The 23,931-nt window shown below is 42.6% G+C and overlaps 1 protein-coding gene across 3 annotated transcripts in view; it reads left to right on the plus strand.

Moving 5' to 3' along the window:
• Positions 1-23,931, plus strand: part of CACNA1A (calcium voltage-gated channel subunit alpha1 A) — a 134,752-nt gene that overhangs the window by 23,286 nt on the left and 87,535 nt on the right. For all 3 annotated transcript variants that reach the window (XR_004537250.1, XM_033924194.1, XM_033924195.1), the window contains exons 4-6: positions 20,251-20,342; positions 21,216-21,368; positions 21,670-21,860. Coding sequence is in view for 2 of the 3 variants with exons in the window: in XM_033924194.1 (XP_033780085.1) it covers positions 20,251-20,342; positions 21,216-21,368; positions 21,670-21,860 (436 nt within the window). In the remaining variant the exon portion in view is untranslated. The remainder of the gene's footprint in view (positions 1-20,250; positions 20,343-21,215; positions 21,369-21,669; positions 21,861-23,931) is intronic.

Raw genomic sequence — 23,931 nt, forward strand, 5'->3', positions numbered from 1 at the left:
CCTGCGTACTTATCCAACTTTGTCTTGAATCCCTGGAGGGTGTTTTCCCCTATAACAGACTCCGGAAGAGCGTTCCAGTTTTCTACCACTCTCTGGCCAGTTATGTATCGAAATTCAGCCCTTAATCGGCCAAGGTCACTGCATAAATGAGACCACCTAAATGTCAGTCCTGAATATCACACATAACTGAATATATGTTAGCCAGGCCCACAAACATGGAAATTCAACGCTGAAGCCCAGACATGGCCGAGTACTAAATTTCCAGGCATAACGCCTGTGGCGGTCAGCAAAGCGCTGAGAGATGCCGACTGAATATCCAGCCCTGAGGCTCAAAATTAGGTGTTGAGACGCAGTACACTGAGCACAAATTCCACAGCTCCCAGATTCTAGAATAAATCAGAATGTGTGCCCCTTTATTTCAGTGCGAATGCTTATCTCATGACAATAGCAGGTATAAATGTGGGGACCTGAATGAGGCACTTTAGCATGTAACGTATAATATCCTTGAAGATATGCATATAAGTGGGAGCCCTGCACAAGTCCTTCCCATGCCCCACCCACACTTAAACCCCTGCATTGCCTGTATCACTTATAGAACAGTGCTCAGTGTACAATTCACATATTCTGTAATCATAGCAGACGTCTGCGTGTACATTTCAGCACTAAAGATATAGAATAAGGAGGTGGAGCTTGTTTGCATATCTTAGCTGGACTGTAAGCTCCACTGATCAGGGACTGTCCCTATTGTCTGTGTCTGTTCAGAGCTGGAAATGTTTGCTAGCAGTAGTGAGAGGGTGATGGGGTAGGGGCAAGTCTCAGCCATTGTCGGAGGGGGTTGGGGGACAGAACTCAGTCCCTGCCATTCATTTCCAGTTTCTGAAATGGACAGATGCTGCACCTTGCATTTGAAGAGGAAATGTGGAAGCTGTGTTTGTAAAAATCCAAAACGTATTGTATATTGAGTTTAGTAGAAGGGTCTCATTCATACCACATCAAAAAGATCACGGACACACAAAAAATATAATAATAAATAAAAAAACAGAGAAAAACAAACCTCATAGACAGGCAGCCGGGACTACACAAGTACCCTAAGCTGCCTGTATCATCACTGGTTTGAAAAAAAACTCCGTGCAAATATATAAATATACACATTTTATGATACACGAGACTAAGTGAACTTTAAAATGAAAAATTCTTTTGATATGAATGAAATGAAATGAAAGTATATTTATATATTTGTACGGAGTTTTTTTTTCAAACCAGTGATGATACAGGTGGCTTACTGCCCTGTGCCTGAAAATGTACTTATTCAATGAAATTAAGCTCCTTTCTGCTGTTCTGAGGTGAGGGTTGCATGCTTTTGGTCCTTGGACTGCTTTATGGGGTTTCAGCTTTCTTCTTCTTGAACAATGCATTTTGTGTGATTCGCTGTGACTCTGGGAGTTTTCTTTTTTGAATCCAATGCCTCTTTAAAACTGGCACCTTTCAGGACTTTTCACACAGACATCCTGTCGTCATATCCCCCCCTCCCCATGCAAACGCACACACTGTGGGTAAAACAGTGTAATCCCCCCCCCTCCCATTCAATTTGAGAAATAAGAGGCACGTTGAGCAGAGATGCCCCCAGGACAGAGGGATCAGGGCAATGCCAGATCTCTACAGGTAATTTTCCCTTACTCTGTCCAAACATGGAAACAATTAAGAAAATTCTCAAAAGGTCGATGCACATAGTCTGTTATTGAGAAAGACATGGGGGAAGCCACTGCTTGACCTGGATCAGTAGCATGTAATGTTGCTACTCTTTAGGTTTTGGCCAGGTACTAGTGATGGCATTGGCCATCTTGAAGACGGGCTACTGGTCTGACTGGTATGTTCTTAAGGCAGTTACATGTGTAGCATGCCAATCAGTACCAACTACCTTGTACCCTGTTATTGCTCCTTAATATCAATTATCAGCTCATTATTAAATTAATTTCTCTGTGCAACTGACCTCACTCTATAACTTGTGGGTGCAAATTGGGGAACACATCTTTCTAGAATTAGGGGGAATGTGTGCACTTTTGATTTCCAAATTCTGTGACTGAAAAGAAATTGCAAACTTTGCAACGTTGCAGGGTCTGAAGAGGAGGAAGGCAGAAATCACTGCCCTACTTTATAGGAGTTTTCTGGGCCCCAGACTCTCTGCTTCACCCCCTCAGAAAAGGATGCATGAGCTCATGCTGGCTGAAACATTAGCCGGGCTGTTTGAAAGATGTGATAGATAGCTGAGGGGAGAATCTCAGTGTTATAACAGAACAACAGCAATCGTGACAGCTGTGAACGAGCTGCGTGCTCGGATTCTGTCTCACATATAGCAGGGTCAGAGGCTGGCTGCCAGCTGCTTCCCACCACGTCTCTGTAGAGGTAGTGATGAAGTTCTGGACCAGAAGCCACTGGGACATCGCCTGCATTCTGGGTCCTCTCTGGGTTGACTGTCACCCTCCCCACTCATCACCACAGAGTTGCAGAGATAATTCCTAGCTTGGTTCCATAGAGGGCTTTCTTTAGCACTACTGTACTGTGCTATGGTGATGCATTTCATCTTAACATATAGACAAGAGGGAGTTGGGGATGGACCCAGAAAAGAGATATTGTAACTAGGCAGACACAAGAGCAGGTGGGAGAAGAAGAAACCTACCCCATCACTCAACCCCACTGCAACAGAGCATCAGTCTGTTTGTTGGGGATGCACACAGTTCTAGAGCCACTCTCAATAGCCCACTGCTGTATAGGTTGTCTTTCTCACAAACATACTGTTCTACATAATGTCTCATCGGTGCCCTTTTCAGTCTCACCAGCAAATTGCTCTAGAGTTTGTTTCGCTAGCACACTTTTTGACACCATGTCTCTCTCGTGAACATACTGTTCTAGAGCTTGTTGCACTAACACACTGCTCAACAGCCAGTCTTATTTTGATAGAATCTGTATCACTAGCATACTGTTCTAGAGCCTCTCTCATGAACACACTGTTCCAGAGCCCTTCTCAATAGCAGACTGCTGCAGACTCTCTCCTGAGCAAACTATCACAGATCTTTTGAGAGCATACTGACCTAAAGTCTGAATAACACATTGTTCTAGAACCTGTCACATGAGCATACTAGTTTAGAGTCTGTCTCACTGGAAAACTACTCTAGAACTTCTCTCTCAACAGCAAAATACTATAGAATCTGATTCTCTCATAAGCCTACAGTTCTGGAGCTTGTCTCACTAGTATACACCTGTAGAACTGTTCTAGAATATGTGTCTTATTATCACACTGTTCTAGACAATGTCACCTACCAGCATAGTGTTCTCTCAGCAGAAAACTACTGTGAGGGTCTCTCTCTGACTGCCACACTGTTCTTGGGCCAGTGCACCCTTGCAGGTTCTCTTTCTCATCTGCACTGTGGTCTGGGGTCTTGTGAAATCTGACTGTCCCTTCACAACATGCAGTCCTTCAGAGTCTTGCAGACGGATTCTGTGCTAGGAAGGTCCAGATGATGGCTTTGATAGCAATTGGGAGCTGGTTTCAGAGCCCATTCCTATATTATATCTTCGTATACTGATATCCAGTGATTTGAGCATCTGTACCAGGTCTGAATGCAGATGTTCTGCAGAGAAGAGTAAGGGAGGGGTGAATGGGGAATAGAGAAGAGGGACTAATGAGAATTAGGGGCATCCATCTGCGTCTGTCAGAGCGCCTATTAGTATTCCAGGGACGGAGGGCTGTGATTAGGGAATCCTTCATGTCATTTTACCTTATAGGAGGTTTCCGAGCGTGCTTTGACTGCCAAGTGATGGATCTCACTATGAATGGATGAACAGTGGTGGGAAGATGTGAGAGTCAGCAGAGGGGGCGGCTCTTTCTCTGGCAGTGCAACAAGCGAGCTATGGATCCCATTGCTTGACGTGTCTCCAGGGTTTCAGCTGCTCCCTCTCCTCTGATACTCTTTAGCTCACCCCCGTTTGGCGTTTCGCTTTAAAAGAGACATTGTCTACCTGCTATCTGTATATGTGTACATGTCTAGATGTGTATGTATTTGTTTTTGTCTGTCTGTGTGTGGGTCTGCACATGTGTGTGTGTGTATGTGATTCTGTGTGTGTGCCAGTGTGTTGATGTGTTCATGTGGAGCAGAATGGTTTTTCAGCTTTGGAGGAGTTGACAGTGAGGTGATAAGGTCTTTAGCAGAACGAAATATTCTAAACGTGGTTTAAAAAAATTCCTAGCTCTGTATGTGCTAAACAGGATCCTTTAAATATCTTACAATTTGCATTTCCTCCTGCATCCCAAATCCCTGGTTTCTCTCACAGGGAAGGGAAGGAACTCAGTTCTATGGCAGGCTAGAAATGATGATCTGTGTACATTGCGTTTTTATTTTATTTTTTCGGGTCATTATTTTATTCCTAGGATAAGCAGCATAGAATCTGTTTTACTACTTGAGATCTAGCTAGGTACTTGGGATCTTAGTTGGCCACTGTTGTAAATAGGATACTGGGCTTGATGGACCTTCAGTCTGTCCCAGTAAGGCAACTCTTATGTTCTTATGTGAGCCAGGTATAGGACAATCGAGCCATTGTGACATCACTGCTGAGGTTGGCTCTTAGGCATTGGTGGAATGAAGCATTATGACATCACAATCTCAGCTCTGGAATGTTGCTACTCTTTGGGTTTCTACCTGGTACTTGGGACCTGGGTTGGCCACTGTTGGAAACAGGATCCTGGGCTTGATGGACCTTCAGTCTGTCCCAGTATGGCAATTCTTGTGTTAAAAAAGCTTGGCAGCCTTGTTACCAAGATTCCTAAGTTCTTCCTCATTGCTAGTTTAAATGCTACTCAAACCCCAACATACTCAGCATGATTTAATCAGATACTAGGGTCCACCTTTGGGGTGTCAGCACCCAAGAAAAAAATCTGGGTGTCACTGTAGACAATATACTGAAACCTTCCACCCAATCTGTGGCGGTGGCCTAAAAAGCAAGCAGGAAGGTAGGAATTATTGGGATAGGAATGGAAAATAAGACCAAGCATATTATAATACTTTTGGATTGCTCCATGGTGTGACCTCACCTTGAGTATTGTGTTCAGTTCTGGTCTATCTAAAGACTTGGGATATCGATGTTCTCTGTTGCTAGTGTGAAATTCTGGAAGCCTTAAATGAGCAATTACATCTGTGTAAGCCAAGAGATGTTTTAAAGAAATTATTGAAAACATTTTTGTTTGTGTCTGCATTTATGTGAATCATGAGATTGTTTTATTTTTAGAATCTGTTTGTAATAATAAGTGATGTGTTAGATGTTTCTGCTTTGTTTGTTGCTTGTACACTGCTTTGGTTTACAGCAGTATGTACATTTTTAAATAAATAAATAAAATAATCTTACTGGGTCAGACCCAATGGTCCATCAACCACAGTAGCCGGTCCTCATGATGGTCAATCTAGGTCCCTAGTACCTTGCCAAAACCCAAAGAGTAGCAACATTCCATGCAAGCAGTGGCTTTCCCCATGTCTTTCTCAATAACAGACTATGGACTTTTCCTCCAAGAAAGTGTCCAAACCTTTCTTAAAACCAGCTACGCTATGGGTCTGGGTCCTCCTCTCTATGGTCCACAAACCCACCCACCAGGCTACTTAAGACACATGTGTGATGCTCTACTAGGTTTTCCCATACCAGTTGCTGCTGTTCTAGAAATAGGTATCTACTCTTTCATTCAGATCTTTGTGGGATGGGAGAGGTTCTGTGACCACTGGGGGAGTGAAGGAGGTCATTATTTAATATCTCTAGTGGTCATCTGGTTAGTATAGGTACCTCTTTGGCACTTAGATGCTTTTAAAACAGGTCTAGCTCCGTATTTCTAAATTCCATCCTGGATGTCTTGGAAAAAGTTTGATTATCACTGCAAGATATCCTAGTGGTAAGCCCACCCATAACACGCCTCCATCGTGCCTGCTTGAATTTTGGATGTATAGCGGCTAAGAAGCCTAGAAAGAAGTCCAGAAAATCAGCTTTAAAAATCGCCACTTGGACATTTTGGTGAGAAAAACATCCAAATACTGATTTATGCCATTTTATGGACATCTTGGTGTTTTGAAAATGCCCCTAATAGCAAAATTAGAAAAACAAAGAGTAACCAAGATGATAAAGGGGATGGAACTCCTCTCATATGAGGAAAGACTAAAGAGGATTGGGCTCTTCAGCTCAGAAAAGAGACATAAGAACATAAGCAATGCCTCTGCTGGGTCAGACCTGAGGTCCATCATGCCCAGCAGTCCGCTCACGCAGCGGCCCAACAGGTTCAGGACCTGTGCAGTAATCCTCTATTTATACCCTTCTATCCCCTTTTCCAGCAGGAAATTGTCCAATCCTTTCTTAAACCCCAGTACTGTACTCTACCCTATTACGCCCTCTGGAAGCGCATTCCAGGTGTCCACCACTCGTTGGGTAAAGAAGAACTTCCTAGCATTCGTTTTGAATCTGTCCCCTTTCAACTTTTCCGAATGCCCTCTTGTTCTTTTATTTTCGAAAGTTTGAAGAATCTGTCCCTCTCTACTCTCTCTATGCCCTTCATGATCTTAAAAGTTTCTATCATATCCCCTCTAAGTCTCCTCTTCTCCAGGGAAAAGAGACCCAGTTTCTCCAATCTCTCAGCGTATGAGAGGTTTTCCATCCCTTTTATCAGGCGTGTCGCTCTCCTCTGAACCCTCTCGAGTAACGCCATATCCTTCTTAAGGTATGGTGACCAATATTGGACGCAGTATTCCAGATGCGGGCACACCATCGCCCGATACAATGGCAGGATAACTTCTTTCATCCTAGTTGTAATACCCTTCTTGATTATATCTAGCATTCTATTTGCTTTCTTAGCGGCTGCTGCGCACTGTGCCGTCGGCTTCATTGTCATGTCCACCATTACCCCCAAGTCCCTTTCTTGGGTACTCTCATTCAATAACATCCCTTCCATCGTATAGTTGTACCTCGGGTTTCTGCTTCCCACATGCAATACTTTACATTTCTCAACGTTGAACTTCATCTGCCATCTCGCCGCCCATTCCCCTAGTTTGTTCAAGTCCCTTTGCAATTCTTCGCATTCCTCTTTAGTCCCAGCTCCACTAAATAGTTTTGTATCGTCCGCAAATTTTATTATCTCACACTTCGTCCATGTTTCTAGATCATTTATGAATATATTAAATAGCAGCGACCCGAGCACCGAGCCCTGCGGAACACCACTCGTGACCCTCATCCAGTCCGAGTAGTGGCCCTTTACTCCTACCCTCTGTTTCCTACCCGCCAACCAGTTTCTGATCCATCTATGTACGTCTCCGTCCACCCCATGGTTCTTCAGTTTCCGGAGTAGATGATCATGAGGCACCTTGTCAAAGGCTTTTTGGAAATCAAGGTATATGATGTCTATGGGGTCTCCTCTGTCCATCCGTTTGTTAATTCCTTCGAAGAAGTGCAATAAGTTAGTTAGGCATGATCTCCCCCTGCAGAAACCATGTTGGCTTGTTATCAGAAGTCAGTTTCTTTCCAAATGTTCATCGATGTTTTCTTTTATCAGTGCTTCCGCCATTTTCCCCGGAACCGAGGTCAGACTCACCGGTCTGTAGTTTCCCGGGTCACCTCTTGATACCTTTTTAAAGATGGGCGTGACGTTGGCTATCTTCCAATCCTCCGGGATCACGCCTGTTTTCAGGGATAGGTTGCAAATTTGCTGCAGTAGTTCCGCTATCTCCTCCTTTAATTCCTTCAAAACCCTTGGATGGATTCCGTCCGGAACCGGGGATTTGTCAGTTTTAAGTTTTTCTATCTGCCTGTGTACATCATCAAGGCTCACTTACATGGATGTTAATTTTTCTGCTTGATTTCCACTGAAGAATTGCTCAGGTTCCGGTATGTTGGTTGTGTCTTCGTTTGTAAATACAGACGAAAAGAACTTGTTAAGTCTTTCCGCGACTTCCTTCTCCTCCTTCACCGCTCCCTTCCTGTCTCCTTCATCCAGCAGTCCCACCTCCTCCCTAGCTGGCTATGGGGAGATATGATTGATGTCTACAAAATCCTGAGTAGTGTGGAAAGGGAAGATTGAATTATAGGCCGGTAAGTCTGACTTGTGTGGTAAGCAAATTAATGGAAACACTTTTACAACAGAGAATGATGAAGTTTCTGGAATCCTGTGGATTACACAGGACCAGAAGCAACATGGATTCCCTAGAGGTAGGTCTTTTCAGACAAATCTGAACAATTTCTTTGACTGGGTGACCAGAGAATTGGATAGAGGGAATGCGCTAGATGTGGTGTATTTAGATTTTAGCAAAGCCACTGTTGGAAGCAGGATACTGGGCTAGATGGACTATTGCTCTGACCCAGTAGGCAACAAGAGGGCATCCATTGAAGCTCAGGGATGGGAAATTTCATGGTGACACCAGAAAATATTTCTTCACCGAAAGGGTGGTTGATCGCTGGAATAGTCTTCCACTACAGGTAATTGAGGCCAGCAGCGTGCCAGATTTTAAGAAAAAATGGGATTGGCACGTGGGATCTCTTCACGGAGGAAGTTAGAAAGAAACATAGAAACATAGAAAGATGACGGCAGAAAAGGGCTACAGCCCATCAAGTCTGCCCACTCTACTGACCCACCCAATTTAGTCTGTGTGCTAATGACCCAATTCTTTAACTTGATCTTCGTAGTGATCCTACGTAGGTGTCCCATTTATTCTTAAAGTCAGGTACGCTGGTGGCCTCAACCACTTGCACCGGAAGCTTGTTCCAGCGATCTATCACTCTTTCCGTGAAGAAGTACTTCCTGGTGTCGCCATTAAATTTCCCTCCTCTGAGTTTGAGCGGATGGGTGGGTCATTAGTGTGGGCAGACTTGATGGGCTGTGGCCCTTTTCTGCCGTCAATTTCTATGTTCTTATATTCTCATGCATTTATACCAGAGAAGTATTTAAATATTTCTATCATATCTCCCCTCTCCCGCGTTTCCTCTAAAGTATACATATTGAGATAAGAACATAAGAATTGCCGCTTTCTGGGTCAGACCAGCGGTCTATTGTGCCCAGCAGTTCACTCATGCGGCGGCCCTTAGGTCAAAGACCAGTGCCCTGATTGAGTCTAGCCTTACCTGCTTACGTTCCAGTTCAGCAGGAACTTGTCTAACTTTGTCTTGAATCCCTGGAGGGTGTTTTCCCCTATAACAGCCTCTGGAAGAGCGTTCCAGATTTCTACCATTCTCTGGGTGAAGAAGAACTTCCTTACGTTTGTACAGAATCTATCCCCTTTTAACTTCAGAGAGTGCCCTCTCGTTCTCCTTACCTTGGAGAGGGTGAACAACCTGTCTTTACTAAGTCTATTCCCTTCAGTATCTTGAATATTTTGATCATGTCCTCTCAGTCTCCTCTTTTCAAGGGAGAAGAGGCCCAGTTTCTCTAATCTCTCACTGTATGGCAACTCCTCCAGCCCCTTAACTATTTTAGTCTGTCCCCATACGCCTTATCACGAAGACCACACACCATTTTAGTAGCCTTCCCCTGGACCGACTCTATCCTGTTTATATCTTTTTGAAGGTGCAGCCTCCAAAATTGTACACAATATTCTAAATGAGGTCTCACCAGAGTCTTATACAGGGGTATCATCACTTCCCTTACATATGCACCTAGAGGCTTTTTATAAGAGATCTAAGCAAATTAGGAGAATTTTTCATTGATTTAATGTTATGTTTGAATGCACTTTTTCATTCTCTGCCAGAGATAGCTAGGCACTGGCAGATAGTCTGATAGTTTTAGATAGATTGATCAATCGATTGCTAGAGGTATAATACTTAATATTTGGTGCTGTTATGCAGAGGATGTAGGTTCATCTTCTGGGACAGATCTTCTGCTCTGCAGGTTGATCAGGGCTGGAAATGCTGTGGGACTCTTGTCAGGCAGAAGCAACTACTGACCAGACATTAGCCAATTCGTAGCCCCTGGACAGTTGAGTGGAGAGGGCGCAGATCTGAAAATAGTGGGGAAAGCCCCAGGTGGACATGATGGAAGATCAGGAGGCTGAGAAGAGTAGAAGGGAAGTACCAGGCCCAGAGCTACTGTTTAGAGCAGTGTATCGCAAACTCTGTCCCTTGAGATTTCTGGTGTGCTGCGACACACTGGCGAGGAGGAGCGTCGTCCACGCCAGCTGCCTGCATGTCCTGTAGGAAGTCAGCCGGCATCTCTCTTCTTCTCCCTGTACCTCCCATATCCCTGTAATGGTGGGGTCATGGCAAGACGGGCCTCCGGGCATGCGCAGATGTCGACATGATGACATCACGGTGACATCATTGCACTGACTTCCGGGTGCCTTCCGGCCAGGCCACTGCATTTAGTATGCTGCCGGCTGGTTTGGAGAATGAATTGGGCACCTTTGACCTGTAAGATGAGCCTGTGATGTTCTCTCACAAGGAATCCCATTTTCCCTTGTTAACTGGAACCTGGCATTTAAAAAAAAAAAAAATGTCAGCTTGCTTTATTAAAATTGAAGTAAAGTTCCGCTTTGGGTTTTGAGCTGTACAGATCAAACAATGTTTCCAGCTGAATGGCACGTGAAAAACAAAGATGTGCAGACCCTTCTATGTCACTCAGCTGCTTTTCTCCTTCCTTTCTCTCTCCTTTGTACACCTCCTTGCAGGACATTGAGATGGGGACAAATGGCCATGTGAGATTGATGGCAACGTGCTGGGTGTAGGCTTTCTCTCATCTCTGGCCCTGCGCTGCCTTCCTTGGCACATGACGTCTGTCAGAGTATCATCTTTCTCACACATTAACTTGGAGATTCCCAGTGTGTCGCACTTCCCTTCTTATCCATGTGTTGGTGTGGCTGTATCATATAGTTTCAGGAGGTCTTGGGGTGCAAGATGCAACCAGTTGAATCAAAATAATCTTCTAAAGAACAGGAGAGGGCAGAATGAACTGTTAGCATGACAGGGGAAAGCCAGGGGTGTGTGATTCGTTCTCCCTCCTTCCATTTATATTAAGTACATCAAGCCATCAGAGTTACAGAGGCTTTTTCTGGAGTGTAAGTTATCTCTATTAATAATCTGATGTAACCTAATGGAGAAGAAGACTTCATGAACCAGCCCCTACGATTAGTACTATCCCATAGTTATAGGAACTCACAGTTTTAGGATAGTGGAGCTCTGTTGGATGTTATAATACAGCAGAACCAAGCCAGAGGTGAGACTCAGGAACCATGTGGGGTTTAGAGATATGTTCACTCAGGTATATAGAAGATTATGGCTGAGTCTGGGAGTAGCTCACATATGCATTTGGCAGTAGAGGAAAGGGAAGGAACGGTGGATTTAGCCCACATCTTTTGCACTGGTAGTTCAAGGTGACCCTACATCCAGGTACATGAGGTATTTTTCTGTCTCTGGAGAGAGTTTGGATTTGAGGCAACAGAGGGTAAATGACTTGCCCAAGGCCACAAGCAATAGCCTCAGGATTCAAACATAGCTTTTCTAGTTCTCAACCTGCTGCTGTAACAATTACCTTACTCTTCCACGCAGAGGAGGTCACAGCTGGTTTTGGCACGAGAAGAAACCATAGGAGTTGACAGCCGGATTCGTCAGTAGAGAATTTCACAATTGGGTTCAGGAGTAGAAGAATTCATAGCTGTATTTGGCTGTAGAGGAGGAAAGGCGGGAGTGGGGGAGTCAATTCATCAAACTCCGTTCCCTGGTAGTATTCAAATCTAGGCTAAAAACCTACGTTTTCAAGGCTGCTTTTAACTCTTAACCCCCAACTCACTTGAAAAGCACTCATGCCTGAGAAACTTCCTGATCCCCTACTTGTCCTGTTTGATTAGATTGTAAGCTCTACTGTCTCTTGAATGCTTTAATGTATAGCGCTATGTACATCTAGCAGTGCTCTAGAAATGATAAAAATTAATATTAGTAATATGTTTAAATACTTACATGGCATCAATGCGCATAAGGTGAGTCTCTTTCAAGTGAAAGGAAACTGGAATGCGGGACATAGGATGAAGGAGAAAGGGGAAAGATTCAGAAATGACCTCAGAAAATACTTTTTCACAGAAAGGGTGGTGAATGCTTGGAATGGGTTCCTGATGGAGGTTGTGGAGACAAAAATAGTGTATCTGAATTCAAGAATGCTTGGGATAGTGGATGGTATGGCTAGGTAGACTAGATAGGCCATATGGTCTTTATCTGCCCTCATTTTACTATGTTTTAGATCTGGGAGTAGAGGAACTCACAATTGTCTTGAGAAGTAGAGGAATTCATAGCTAGATCAGGGAGTAGATGAACTTACAGCTGGATTTGGCAGTAGAGGAGCTCAAAGATAGATTTGGCTGTAGAGGAGCCCATGGTTGGATTTTGTAGTAAAGGAAGACACAGCTAGATTGAACAGTAGAAGGACTCATAGCTAGATCGGGGAGTAGATGAACTTACAGCTGGATTTGGCAGTAGAGGAGCTCATAGATAGATTTGGCTGTAGAGGAGCCCATGGTTGGATTTTGTAGTAAAGGAAGACACAGCTGGATTGAACAGTAGAGGGACTCATAGCTAGATCGGGAGTAGATGAATTTACAGCTCTTCTTGCCCTAGCACAGTCTATCGGATTCAAGATCTTCGCCTATGCAGATGACATACAACTCCTTCACCCTATCAACACCTCAAACATCTCAGAAATAAACATTATTAACAATAAACTGGATACAATTAATGACTGGCTTTACACAAACAAACTCTCCCTCAATATCGACAAATCCTGTGGTCTCCTACTCCCAATCAACAACAGTGAGACTCTATCAGGTAAAATTTCCATCAAATCCATTCCTATAAAAATAGAATCAAAAATAAAGTTACTAGGAGTTACTATCGATAAAGATCTCACTTTCCACGATCACATCAGCTCGGTTGCTAAAATTTGCTTCTTCAAACTTTGCCTTATCCGCTCCTTAACTTCGATTCTAGAGACAGATGCAATCAAAATTCTAATTCATTCTCTAGTTATTTCTCACCTTGATTATTGTAACTCTCTTTATAACGGACTTCCTCAAAAAGAAATTCGACGCCTACAATTAATTCAAAACACAGCAATAAAACTCATCTATAAAACTGGTAAATTTGACCATGTTACCCCTCTTTTGAAGGAAGCACACTGGCTCCCTATTACACATCGTATCACTTATAAAACCATTCTGCTCACTTTTAAAATCAGACTTTCTCACCTCCCTTCAAACTTAGACAAGCTCCTCATCCCATAACGCTCAATACACCTATTGAGGTCAGCCGATCAGAAACTCTTGTCAATTCCTTCTATAAAAGATTTCTACTACACTAGGAAAATAAACTTCGCAGTAGTAGCTCCAACTTTGTGGAATGCTCTGCCACAGCTACTCCGATCCGAACATCAACTTGACAAATTTAAGATAAGCCTGAAGACTTTCTTATTTAGCGATGCCTTTTCCTGTGTTTAGATTTTCCCTTTTATATATATATATTTTTTCCTTTTCTCCTCTTTCTTTCATTCTTCGTCTTTTTCTTCTTTTCACATTCAGCCAACCGCTTCTATAAAGCGATCCTACCCTATATGTTTTACCCTCGTCCCTCTCTTTCCTTTCTTCTTTTGAACATGTAACTCTCCCCCCATCCTTCCTACTTTCCCTCACCTTCAAGTCCGTCTAGTTAATGTCTTTGGTGTGCACTTTCATTATTTTTTTATATACTTATCTTTTTTAAATTTTTATTGTAAACCGGCCAGATACTCGTTGATGGTCGGTATATTAAAAGTCAATAAACTTGAAACTTGAAACTAGAGGAGCTCATAGATAGATTTGGCTGTAGAGGAGCCTACGGCTGGATTTGATAGTAAAGGAAGTCACAGCTGGACTGAACATTAGAGGAACTCATAGCTAGATCTGGGAGTAGATGGACTCACAACTGGATTTAACAGTAGAGGAGTGATAATTAGATTTGGCTCTAGAAGAGCTGACAGTTGGATTCATCAGTATAAGAGATCAAAGCTAGATTTGGTTGTACAGGATTTCACAGCTGGAGTTGGCAGTAGAGAAGCTCAGAGCTAGTTTTGGCTATAGAGAATTTTGTAACTTGATGAGCTTACAGCTGGATTTGGTAGTCTCATGGCTAGATTTTGGCAATAGAGGAACTCATAACTAGATCATGCAGTCATGCAGCTTATATCTAGAGGTGGCAAAAGTGGAGTTCAGTGCTTGTTTTGGCTGCAGAGGTTCTCGTAACTGGATTTGTAGTAGAGGAGTTCACAGTTGTAGCTGGCAGTAGAGGAGCTGATAAATAGCTTTGGCTGTAGGGGAGCTCACAGCTTAATTTGGATTTAGAAAAGCTCACAGCTGGATTTAGCAGCAGAGCAGCTCACAGCTGGATACAGAGAAGTAGCTGTGTAGGTTCAGTCCTTTAGCTGCTTGCAGGCAGGTGCAATGCCCTGTATCAAGAGCTGGAAATATGTGTTTGGGCTGCGGTGTGGGGCTGCTGAATGCAGCAAGCGGCTTGTTGCATAGATGTTCACGCCGCAGGGACGGTCACCTCAGCTCCCCATACAAGATCATATCAATGAGCGGGATCAACATCCCATCACCATGGGAACGGTTATGAATGAGGAGAACGACAGTAGCTGTGGAAACCCATTGGAATGAGAAATGGCTGGTTGCCATGGAGACCTGGTGAATGGGAAGAGACCCACTGGCATCACATGCCAAAGAGAGAGAACGAGAGAGCGTGAATACAAAGCATAACATATCTGGGCTGTGGATAAATATAAATATGTATGCATACCCATAATTGGAAGCGAGAATATGTATAAATGCCCAATACCTGACGTGTCTGTGTGTAAATATATCCAAGCTGTATGAACAGAAGAACATAAGAATTGCCATACTAGGACAGACCGAAGGTCCATCAAGCTCAGGATCCTGTTTCCAACAGTGGCCAATCCAGGTCCCAAGTACCTCGCTAGATCCCAAGTAGTAAAACAGGAATAAGCAGTGGATTTCCCCCATCTCAATAATGGCCTATGAACTTCTATGTTAGGATATTAGCCAAACCTTTTTTTAAACCCTGCTAAGCTAATGAATTCACGACATTCTCTGGCAATGAATTCCAGAGTTTAATTATACGTTGAGCAAAGAAATATTTACTCCGGTTTGCTTTAAATCTACTGCTTAGTAGCTTCATCGCATGTCCCCTAGTCCTAGTATTTCTGGAAAGAGTGAACAAGTGATTCACATCTACTCTTTCCATTCCACTCAGTATTTTATAAACTTCTATCCTATCACCCCTGAGCCATCTCTTAACGTGTATTAATATGTGTATGTATACATGCCTAATGCTTGAGGTTTGTGCATGTAAATTTAAAGGGGCCCTCATCTTGTACATATGTGTGTTTGTATATCTGTGTATAACAACATTTAATATTTAACAATATGGGCCTCAATATTCACTGTTGCTTATCAGAGTGGGAATTGCTCCTACGTGGAAAAGTGCGACACAGCAGGGCCAGCCACTGATTGACAGTGACATCACTCGGATATTAGCACTTAGCTCCTACAGATTTTACTGGCCATGTAGTGTTGGCATGGGCTGGGGGCAGACATTATCTAGAAACTGAGAACATTTACTGACGGTACCCAGGGCACTATCTGGATACAAAGTTATCCCAGGATATTCAGTGCTGGTTTCTGGCTATAAACTGGCATTGAATATCCAGCTATAAATTGAAATGTTGCCCTTGGTCTTTGAAATCAATGCTGACCATAGTATCTCAATATCAGGGAGATGGTGTCCAATTTATCCAGTTTGATAGAATTGTTCAAGGAGGAGCGATGTTGGTTTAATGATCCAAATCTTGGGGGAGGGGCACTGGAGGGCTGAAAGGTAATGAGGGTGGTGCAGAGCTAAAGGTCTAATCTAATCTAATCCCTGGGTTTATATACTGAATCATCTTCTAAATTAGAAGCTCGACTCGGTTTACATAGAAATTCTTCAAGAAATAAAAGGGTCAGATCTAACCAGCGAGGTTAGTAAAATCGCCATAACATAATCCATTTCCTCAATAAGAATAACTGAAAACACGTGTTTTTAAAGATTTTCTGAAGGATAGAAGAGATAAAAGAGTTCTAATCTCAACAGGAAGTTCATTCCAAAAAGATGTATGCAAAAGATTGAGAAATATATAACCCAAAGAGTTTTATTTATTCAAGAGAAGGAAAAGATAATTTGTACATAGATCTGAGAAGTTCTTGAAGGTACAGCTAAGGCAACTAATATTTGTGGAACAGCCCCAGAGATCTGTGCAAAATTCAGTGTTCTTGCAGCTCTGATCATGTACAAAAAAGGATAGAGTTCCTCATTTGCTTCTTCAAATTAAAGTACACTTCTGATATTAAAAACAATAATTTAGGACAAGTTTTGAGGCGCAACCCAGCCAGTTCTCTTCTCTGCAGTTGTAATTTTAGGTATGAATTTTTCAAATAAAAGTCCTAAAATGCCAAAAACCATAAGAAACTGAGGTACAGAAGTGAGAACCACATTTCCCAGTGTTGTAATTAAAAAAAAAAAAAAGTTATTGAGGTTAAGGATCATTTCAGTACCTCAATGTCACAGTGATGTCACTTCCTGTTGCTTAAGATCCCTTTCCAAAACTTCAGCCTTGGCATTGGGTGTCTTTTCTCTTGAGGCAAACGCTGGTGCTGTGAATGAGGGTAATCCTCACTAGAGATCAGGAAGGGGGCCTCTCTACTCCCCCCCCCCCGAGCCCCGGCTCCAGGTACAGGAGAGACCCACTCCTGTGCTGGCTCACACCCCGCCCTGAATTGGTTCATTTTTGCCTAAGAGATGTTTGTGGTTAGTTTGCCATGGTTTGGGGGGAGGGCTTTTGGAGTTTTGGGCAGTGGCTGTTGGAGAGCAGACACAGGCATTAAATATCAGAACCCCTAATGAAAGAGAGCTCTTACTGAAATTAACATCGTGTGCACAGTAATCAGATTGCAGAGCAGACCGGCTCTTACAGAAATTAACAGCAGCAGCTCTTCCCAGTCCCCATCTACAAACCTGGCTTGCCCACACACTCCATCTATCATTTTTTGTAGTCCTTCTCCCCCGCCCCTCCTTTTGTTGCGACTTTTGCTGATTCATTCCTTTTCTTTAAATGTCCAGCTTATGCCAGTCATTATCCTGGATTGGTAAGTGATTCAGGGTTTAATTACAGCACAGGAAATGCTCAGAAAAAAGTGTCTTAGTTGTCATGTGCCTCTCCTCCTGGTGGGTTTGTTTGTTTGCCATGTGGATCTGGGAAAGCCACAGGCCCCCTCCATACATTGATCCAGTCACTGCTTGCCATTCATGAATCAGAGGAAAGGTGATGGGGGGGTGGGGGGGGGGGTGGCGGCACTGCAGCAGGTCCCTTAAACATTACCGTCACCTCTGCCAGGCTGCCTTTGCCAGTGGCCAGTGGTACTTGTCATTTTGTGAGAACACTGGAGCTGTAGGATGCTTGTAGTGTAATGAGAGAGGGTCTCCCAGTCTTGAGCCCCTACTATCTTTCCTCTTGTCCACACCATATAGAGGGTATGGGGGAGGGGACACTGATCTGATAGCACCTTGCATTCATGGCGACTGAGGGTCTGCACAGGTCACATTCCTCAAAATCTGGCCCTACCTGCAACCTTCAGCAAGTCACCTGACCTCCATAGCATAGGTTTACTACCCTGCACTATTTAAAACCAACAAGATAATTGCCAACTATCATTAATGACATTAAGGCAACTCAGTAAATCTAGGCCTTAGACTGTAAGCCCCTTCCATACCCAAATTTGTAACCCAGCTTGTGCTCATAGCTCTGAAAGTGAGGAATGAAACAGGTTCGTGATGGTGTTTTTTAAAATATGTAGATATCGAGAATAATTTCTTCTGAGCATGCACGGCTGGTGCCTCGCGGTGCTCCGGGCCAGCTGCAATCAGCAATATTGATGAACTCCTGCGGCGGATGCAGGACATGACGGTGGTGTTGGCAGTTTCCCCGCTGGAGGCGCGGCAACAAGGCGAGATGCAGGCGGTCTCCTTGGGGCTAGAAACAACTCTAAGCCCCGACGCCAGAGCACCGTCCCTACAACCTCACACCACTAGCTCTCCTTGGGAGGGAGTGTTGCTGGGAGACGGAGGACACTCTACTCCAGAGGCCAGAGAAATCGATCCGGAGAGTAGAAGCTTAGGCTCTCAATTCTTTCAAGAGAGCCTGAACTTAGAGAGTGAAGATTCAACACCAACTGGAGCAAGATCATCCCAGACGGAACAGAGACAGGAAGAATTAGGAGTTGGTGAGCAGTCTGAATTAAATTTACAACCTTTCTTGCCTCAAAAACCCCGTGAAGTCACACTAAAATCCCTTTGGGACTTGATTTCTAATTTGGGAAAAACCTTTAACTCTCAGTTCCAACAAATAGAAGGGAAAATTAAAAATCATGATAGTGAAATTGGGAATTTGAAAAAAGATCTAGAAGTTTCTAAATCTTTAACAAATAATTTACAAGAAGATATGGGACTATCAAAGAAACTCCAAGAGACACTGATTAAAGATAATACAAGTTTAAGAAGGAAAATTGAATCACTGGAGAACTTTTCTAGGAACAATAACTTGAGATTGATCAATTTTCCAAAAGTTCCTATGATAACACCTAGAGAAATGCTGAAACGATATCTTCAAGAAATATTGGAGATTCCCGAGTCTTCATTACCACCTTTTACGCAAGTTTATTATCTTCCGACTAAGACTCGAGATATTCAACAAGCAATAAACCAAAAACCTATGAACATCTCAGCTGTTTAAGCTACTTTATTGTTGACGTTTGCACTTACCCCCGATAAGAGTTGGCTCATGAGAATGTTCTATAAACATAGGCAAAAATAATTTCTAGGTTATAGGATACAAATGTTTCCAGATTTAGCAAAGGAGACTCAAAAGCACAGAAAAAAATTTCTTTTGTTAAAACCTGGTGTTTTGGTTTTAGGGGCAACTTTTTTTCTTAGACATCCTTGTAAATGTGTAATTCATTATAAAACTCAGAAGTATGTTTTCTTTGAACCTCTCCAACTAACGACTTTCCTGTCCTTGTTCCGATTGGAGAAGGAGAGTGCTTAATAGAATAAATGTCCTTACTCTCTGATAGCTTATGATTTCATAAAGAATAGTTTTCTTTGGTTAACTCGCATTTGAATCACATTTTGGATCTATTTGAAGACTTGAGAAGATTTATGTTAGTTTATTATTGCTTATTTAGTTTTGGTGTGACAGTTAATTTTCCTTATCATGAATCCTCTTTCTATACAAGTTCATCTTGATTGTATAAATTGAAAACTTATAAATAAAAAATAAAAATATGTAGATATCTGTAGCATCAGGTCACACACATGATGAATTGCTACACTCTCTCCCACCCCACGAGCATGTGCTTTACATGGGTTTCAGCAGAACATCTTTTTTGTTGTTGGAGGGGCTGAACAAACCAAACTCTGGCATGGCCCAAGACTCTCTAGTTGCTGATGCGGTGTTGACCGAACTATTGGGAAGCCAGTACTTATGACTTGTCTTTTTTTTCTGGGAGACATTCCCCCCGCTCCCTTTTTTTTAATAAGAACATAAGAATAGCCTTACTGGGTCAGCCCAATGATCAATCAAGCCCAGTAGCCCATTCTCACAATGGCTAATCCAGGTCACTAGTACCTAGCCAAAACCCAAGGAGTAGCAACATTCCATGCTACCGAGCCAGGGCAAGTAGTGGCTTCCCCTATGTCTTTCTCAATAACAGACTATGGATATTTCCCCCAGGAAATTGTCCAAACCCTTCTTAAAACCAGCTACGCTATCCGTTCTTACCACAACCTTTGACAATGCGTTCCAGAGCTTAACTATTCTCTGAGTGAAAAAATATTTCCTCCCATTGGTTTTAAAAGTATTCCCCTATATCTTCATCAAGTTTCCCCTAGTCTTTGTAATTTTTGACAGAGCGAAAAATCGATCCACTTGTACCCATTCTACTCCACTCTGAATTTTGTAGATTTCAATCATATCTCCCCTCAGCCATCTCTTTTCCAAGCTGAAAAGCCCTAACCTTGTCTTTTTTTTCTGGGAGACATTCCCCCACCCCCTTTTTTATATTAAGGAAATGTGCTTTTAGGAATTGCCTCTCATGTGCTTATCACTTTCTCTTTCAGCATCGTGGCGAGAAGCGACTCTAACTTTGACCTCCGAACTCTGAGGGCAGTACGTGTGCTCCGGCCACTAAAACTAGTGTCAGGAATCCCAAGTAAGTGAGCTGAGAGTTCTTGATCACCCACCGTGGCTGTACCTTAGTGGAGAAACGGCCACTTCTGAAGTGGAAACAGAGGTGGCTGACACTAATGCACAGCAGGGAAGAGAAAGAGTGCAGTGAGTAGAAACATTTCCGAGTTAGCATTTGAGGGTCAGGAAGGTGCATATTGCTATTAGCAGTAATGGGTGTTGGGAAGAGCTATTACAGGGAGAGGATACCCCCCCCCCATTACAACTCCTCTACCTTATATTTATAGGGCAATCACCCAGTTAGAGGGCTGGACTGGCCAGACCAGTTCATTTCAGAAGGTGCAACAATAAGCAGTGAGGAGAGGGGACACCACATTTATGTATGTCCATGTATGTTTGTTAGATTGAATATGTGCACTACATAATGCTACAGTATTTAGTTGGGCTGGTTATGGAGGGTGAAGGGATCTCTACATTTGGAGACAGTTCCTGTACTCTAGAATGATGTTAGAGTTTAAGTCATTCAGTTGGGTTGGGTATGGAAGGGTGAAGGGCTTTCTATATTTCGAAGTGCCTGTAGTCTGGCATAGTGCTAGACTATTAGTCATTCAGCTGGGTTAAGTATGAAAGGGAAAAGGTGTCTTTATATTCTGGGACAGTGCCTGTGATCTGGCATGATTGTAAAGCATGGATCATCCAGTAGGGTTGGGTGTGAAAGAGTAAAGGGGTCTCGTTATTCTGGGACAGTGTCTGGGCTCTGCCATGGTGCTAGAGTATGAGTCATTCAGTTGGGTTGGATATGAAAGGGGGAAGGGTCTCTATAGTCAGAGGCAGTGCTGGCCTGGGGCTCGAGTAGATCTCTCCTCATTCTGTGATGGTCTGGTTTTCCTTTTTTTAGGTTTACAAGTTGTGTTGAAGTCCATCATGAAGGCTATGATACCTCTTCTACAGATTGGGCTCCTCCTATTTTTTGCGATTCTTATTTTTGCAATCATAGGTTTAGAATTTTACCTTGGAAAATTTCACACCACCTGCTTTGACTTGGTCACTGGTAAGTCCACCTGCAAATTCTCTCCTACTAAATTTCCAAATCCTTAAATACTAGAAATCCAAAAGCCTTTTGAAAAGCAGTTGCAGGTATGGGGATAGGTCTTCATGATTGAGGGACGCTGGCCTTTAAAGAGGTGGTGGCACTTCACATAACTAGGTATAAACAGAAGCTATGCAGAGTTGGGGTCACCCTTAGAAGCTCAAACTGTGTCACGTTACTGGTTCTTGGGCAATCACAGCAGAAACTAAGTGGGCACAGCTCCTGTGATTAAACCCCATCTCTGTTTTCTTTTTACTCCCAGAGGAAATAACGGGTAAGGAAACACCATGTGGGACAGAGCCGTCATCCCGCCTCTGTCCAGACGGCAGCAACTGTACAAAGTTCTGGGATGGACCAAACAATGGCATTACCCAATTTGATAACATCATGTATGCTCTGCTGACTGTCTTCCAGTGTATCACCATGGAGGGATGGACTGACATCCTGTATCATGTACGCTTCACCTGTGCTTGTCCTTTGGCTAAGTATGAAGGGAAAATATGTGGCACTGGATTCACTGAAGGTCTCCCTCTCTCTCTATATCTCTGTCCTTTTTCTCTCACTGACTCTGTCTGCTCTGTCCCCTCTCAATTTCTCTCTGTCTTTCTATTGTTTCTAGAATAGACGGTGTACCTTTTCTGTTCGATATTTATCCACCTATCTGCTCCTTAGTTTTAGAACAATCTCTGTTGGATATATTGTTGTATATCTGGGACCTTTGTTCTAGAAGAGGAGATGCACACTTCCTGCTGTATATCTCTCTGTTTGCACCTTGATTCTAGAATAGAAAATGTGTGATTAATGTTGGATATATTTCTGTATGCACATTGGTTCTAGAATAGGAGATAGATGATTCCTGTTGATATATTTTTGTTTGTTTGCACTTTGATTCTAGTATAGCAAATGTATGTTTCCTGTTGAATATATCTGTTTTCCTGTACCATGGTTCTAGAGTAGAAGTGTGGTTCCTTTTGAACATATCTGTGCTTGCTAGCACCTTGACTCCAAAATAGGAGAAGCACAATTCTTGTTGAACATATCTGTTGCGTGTTTGCTGTAGGATCTTGATTCTAGGATAGGAAATGTGTGATAAATGTTGGATATATTTCCTATTTACCTACCATCTCTATCTTGTTGTTAGAATTGGAGATGCACACTTGCTGTTTTATATATCTGTTTGTCTGCACCTTGATTCTATAAATGGAGATGTGTGCTTCCTGTTGGATGTCTCTGTAACTTGGTTCTAGAGGAGATACATGATTCCTGTTGGATATATCTTTGTCTGAACCTCAGTTCTAGAACAGAAAATTCTTGATTCTTGTTGAATGTATCTCTGTTTGCCTGCACCTTGGTTCTAGAATAGATGTATGATTCCTTTTGGATATACTTACCAGCACCTTTATTCTAAAATAGGAGGTGTTTGATTCCTCTGTTGTCTGCACCTCATTTCTAGATCATTTCTGTTGCCTATATCTATTTGTTTGCACCTCAGTTCTAGAACAGGAGATACTTGATTCTTGTTGTATATAGCTCTATTTGTCTGCATCTTGGTTCTAGAATACATTTGTGATTCCTTTTGGATATGCTTGCTAGCACCTTTATTATAGAACAGGAGATATGTGATTTCTCTTGGATATATATCTCTGTTTGGCAGCACTTTGGCTCTATAAGAGATGTGGGATTTCTTGCCAGCATCTCTATTCTAGACTAGAATATGTATTATTTCTATTGGTTCTAGAACAGGAGATGTATGATTTCTTTTGGATATATCTTTGTTTGTCTGTACCTTAGTTCTAGAACAGAAGATGCTTGATTCTTGTTGGATATAGATCTGTTTGTCAGCACCTTGGTTCTAGAAAAGAAGGTGTGTTTGCCAGCACCTTTATTCTAGAATAGGAAACGCATGATTCCTTTTGGTTATATCTCTACTTATCTGTTTTTTAGTTCTAGATTGTCTTTCAGTACTTCTTTCTCATTAAAGATCTGATGTCAGTATTTTGATGCAAACCCTTGGAAGAGAATTTAATCTGTCTGGTTTAAGCGTACAAAAATCTTTACTTGTATGTGCCTAATTTCTGAAATATTAATTATTCCCAGGTGATTAGAGCTGCTGCCCTGCTCCAGTATTTTATCAATCTCATACATACATTCTAGGTCTTTTGTTGAGATTTAGGAGTTAAATCATATTGAGACACGGGGAAGCTACTGATTACCCTGGATCAGTAGAATGGAATATTGCAGTATTTGGGATTCTGCCAGGCTTGGCCACTGTTGGAAACAGGCGACTGGGCTACATGGACCATTGGTCGGACCCAACATAGCTATTCTTACGAGAAAGAGGGAAGGAAAGAGAGAGGATGCATGATGCCAGCAGTTCTTGCCTTGTGCTAAAAATGATCCCTTCTTCTCATCATATCTCTCATATCTCATATTTATTTATTTGCTTAGTTCTTTTCAGACCTTCATTCTTCGCTATTCAGGGGTTCCCCAAGGTCTAACCTCTCTGCCGTCCAGAACAGAAGTC

Source organism: Geotrypetes seraphini, chromosome 16 (assembly GCF_902459505.1).
Source record: "Geotrypetes seraphini chromosome 16, aGeoSer1.1, whole genome shotgun sequence".
NCBI lineage: Eukaryota > Metazoa > Chordata > Amphibia > Gymnophiona > Dermophiidae > Geotrypetes > Geotrypetes seraphini.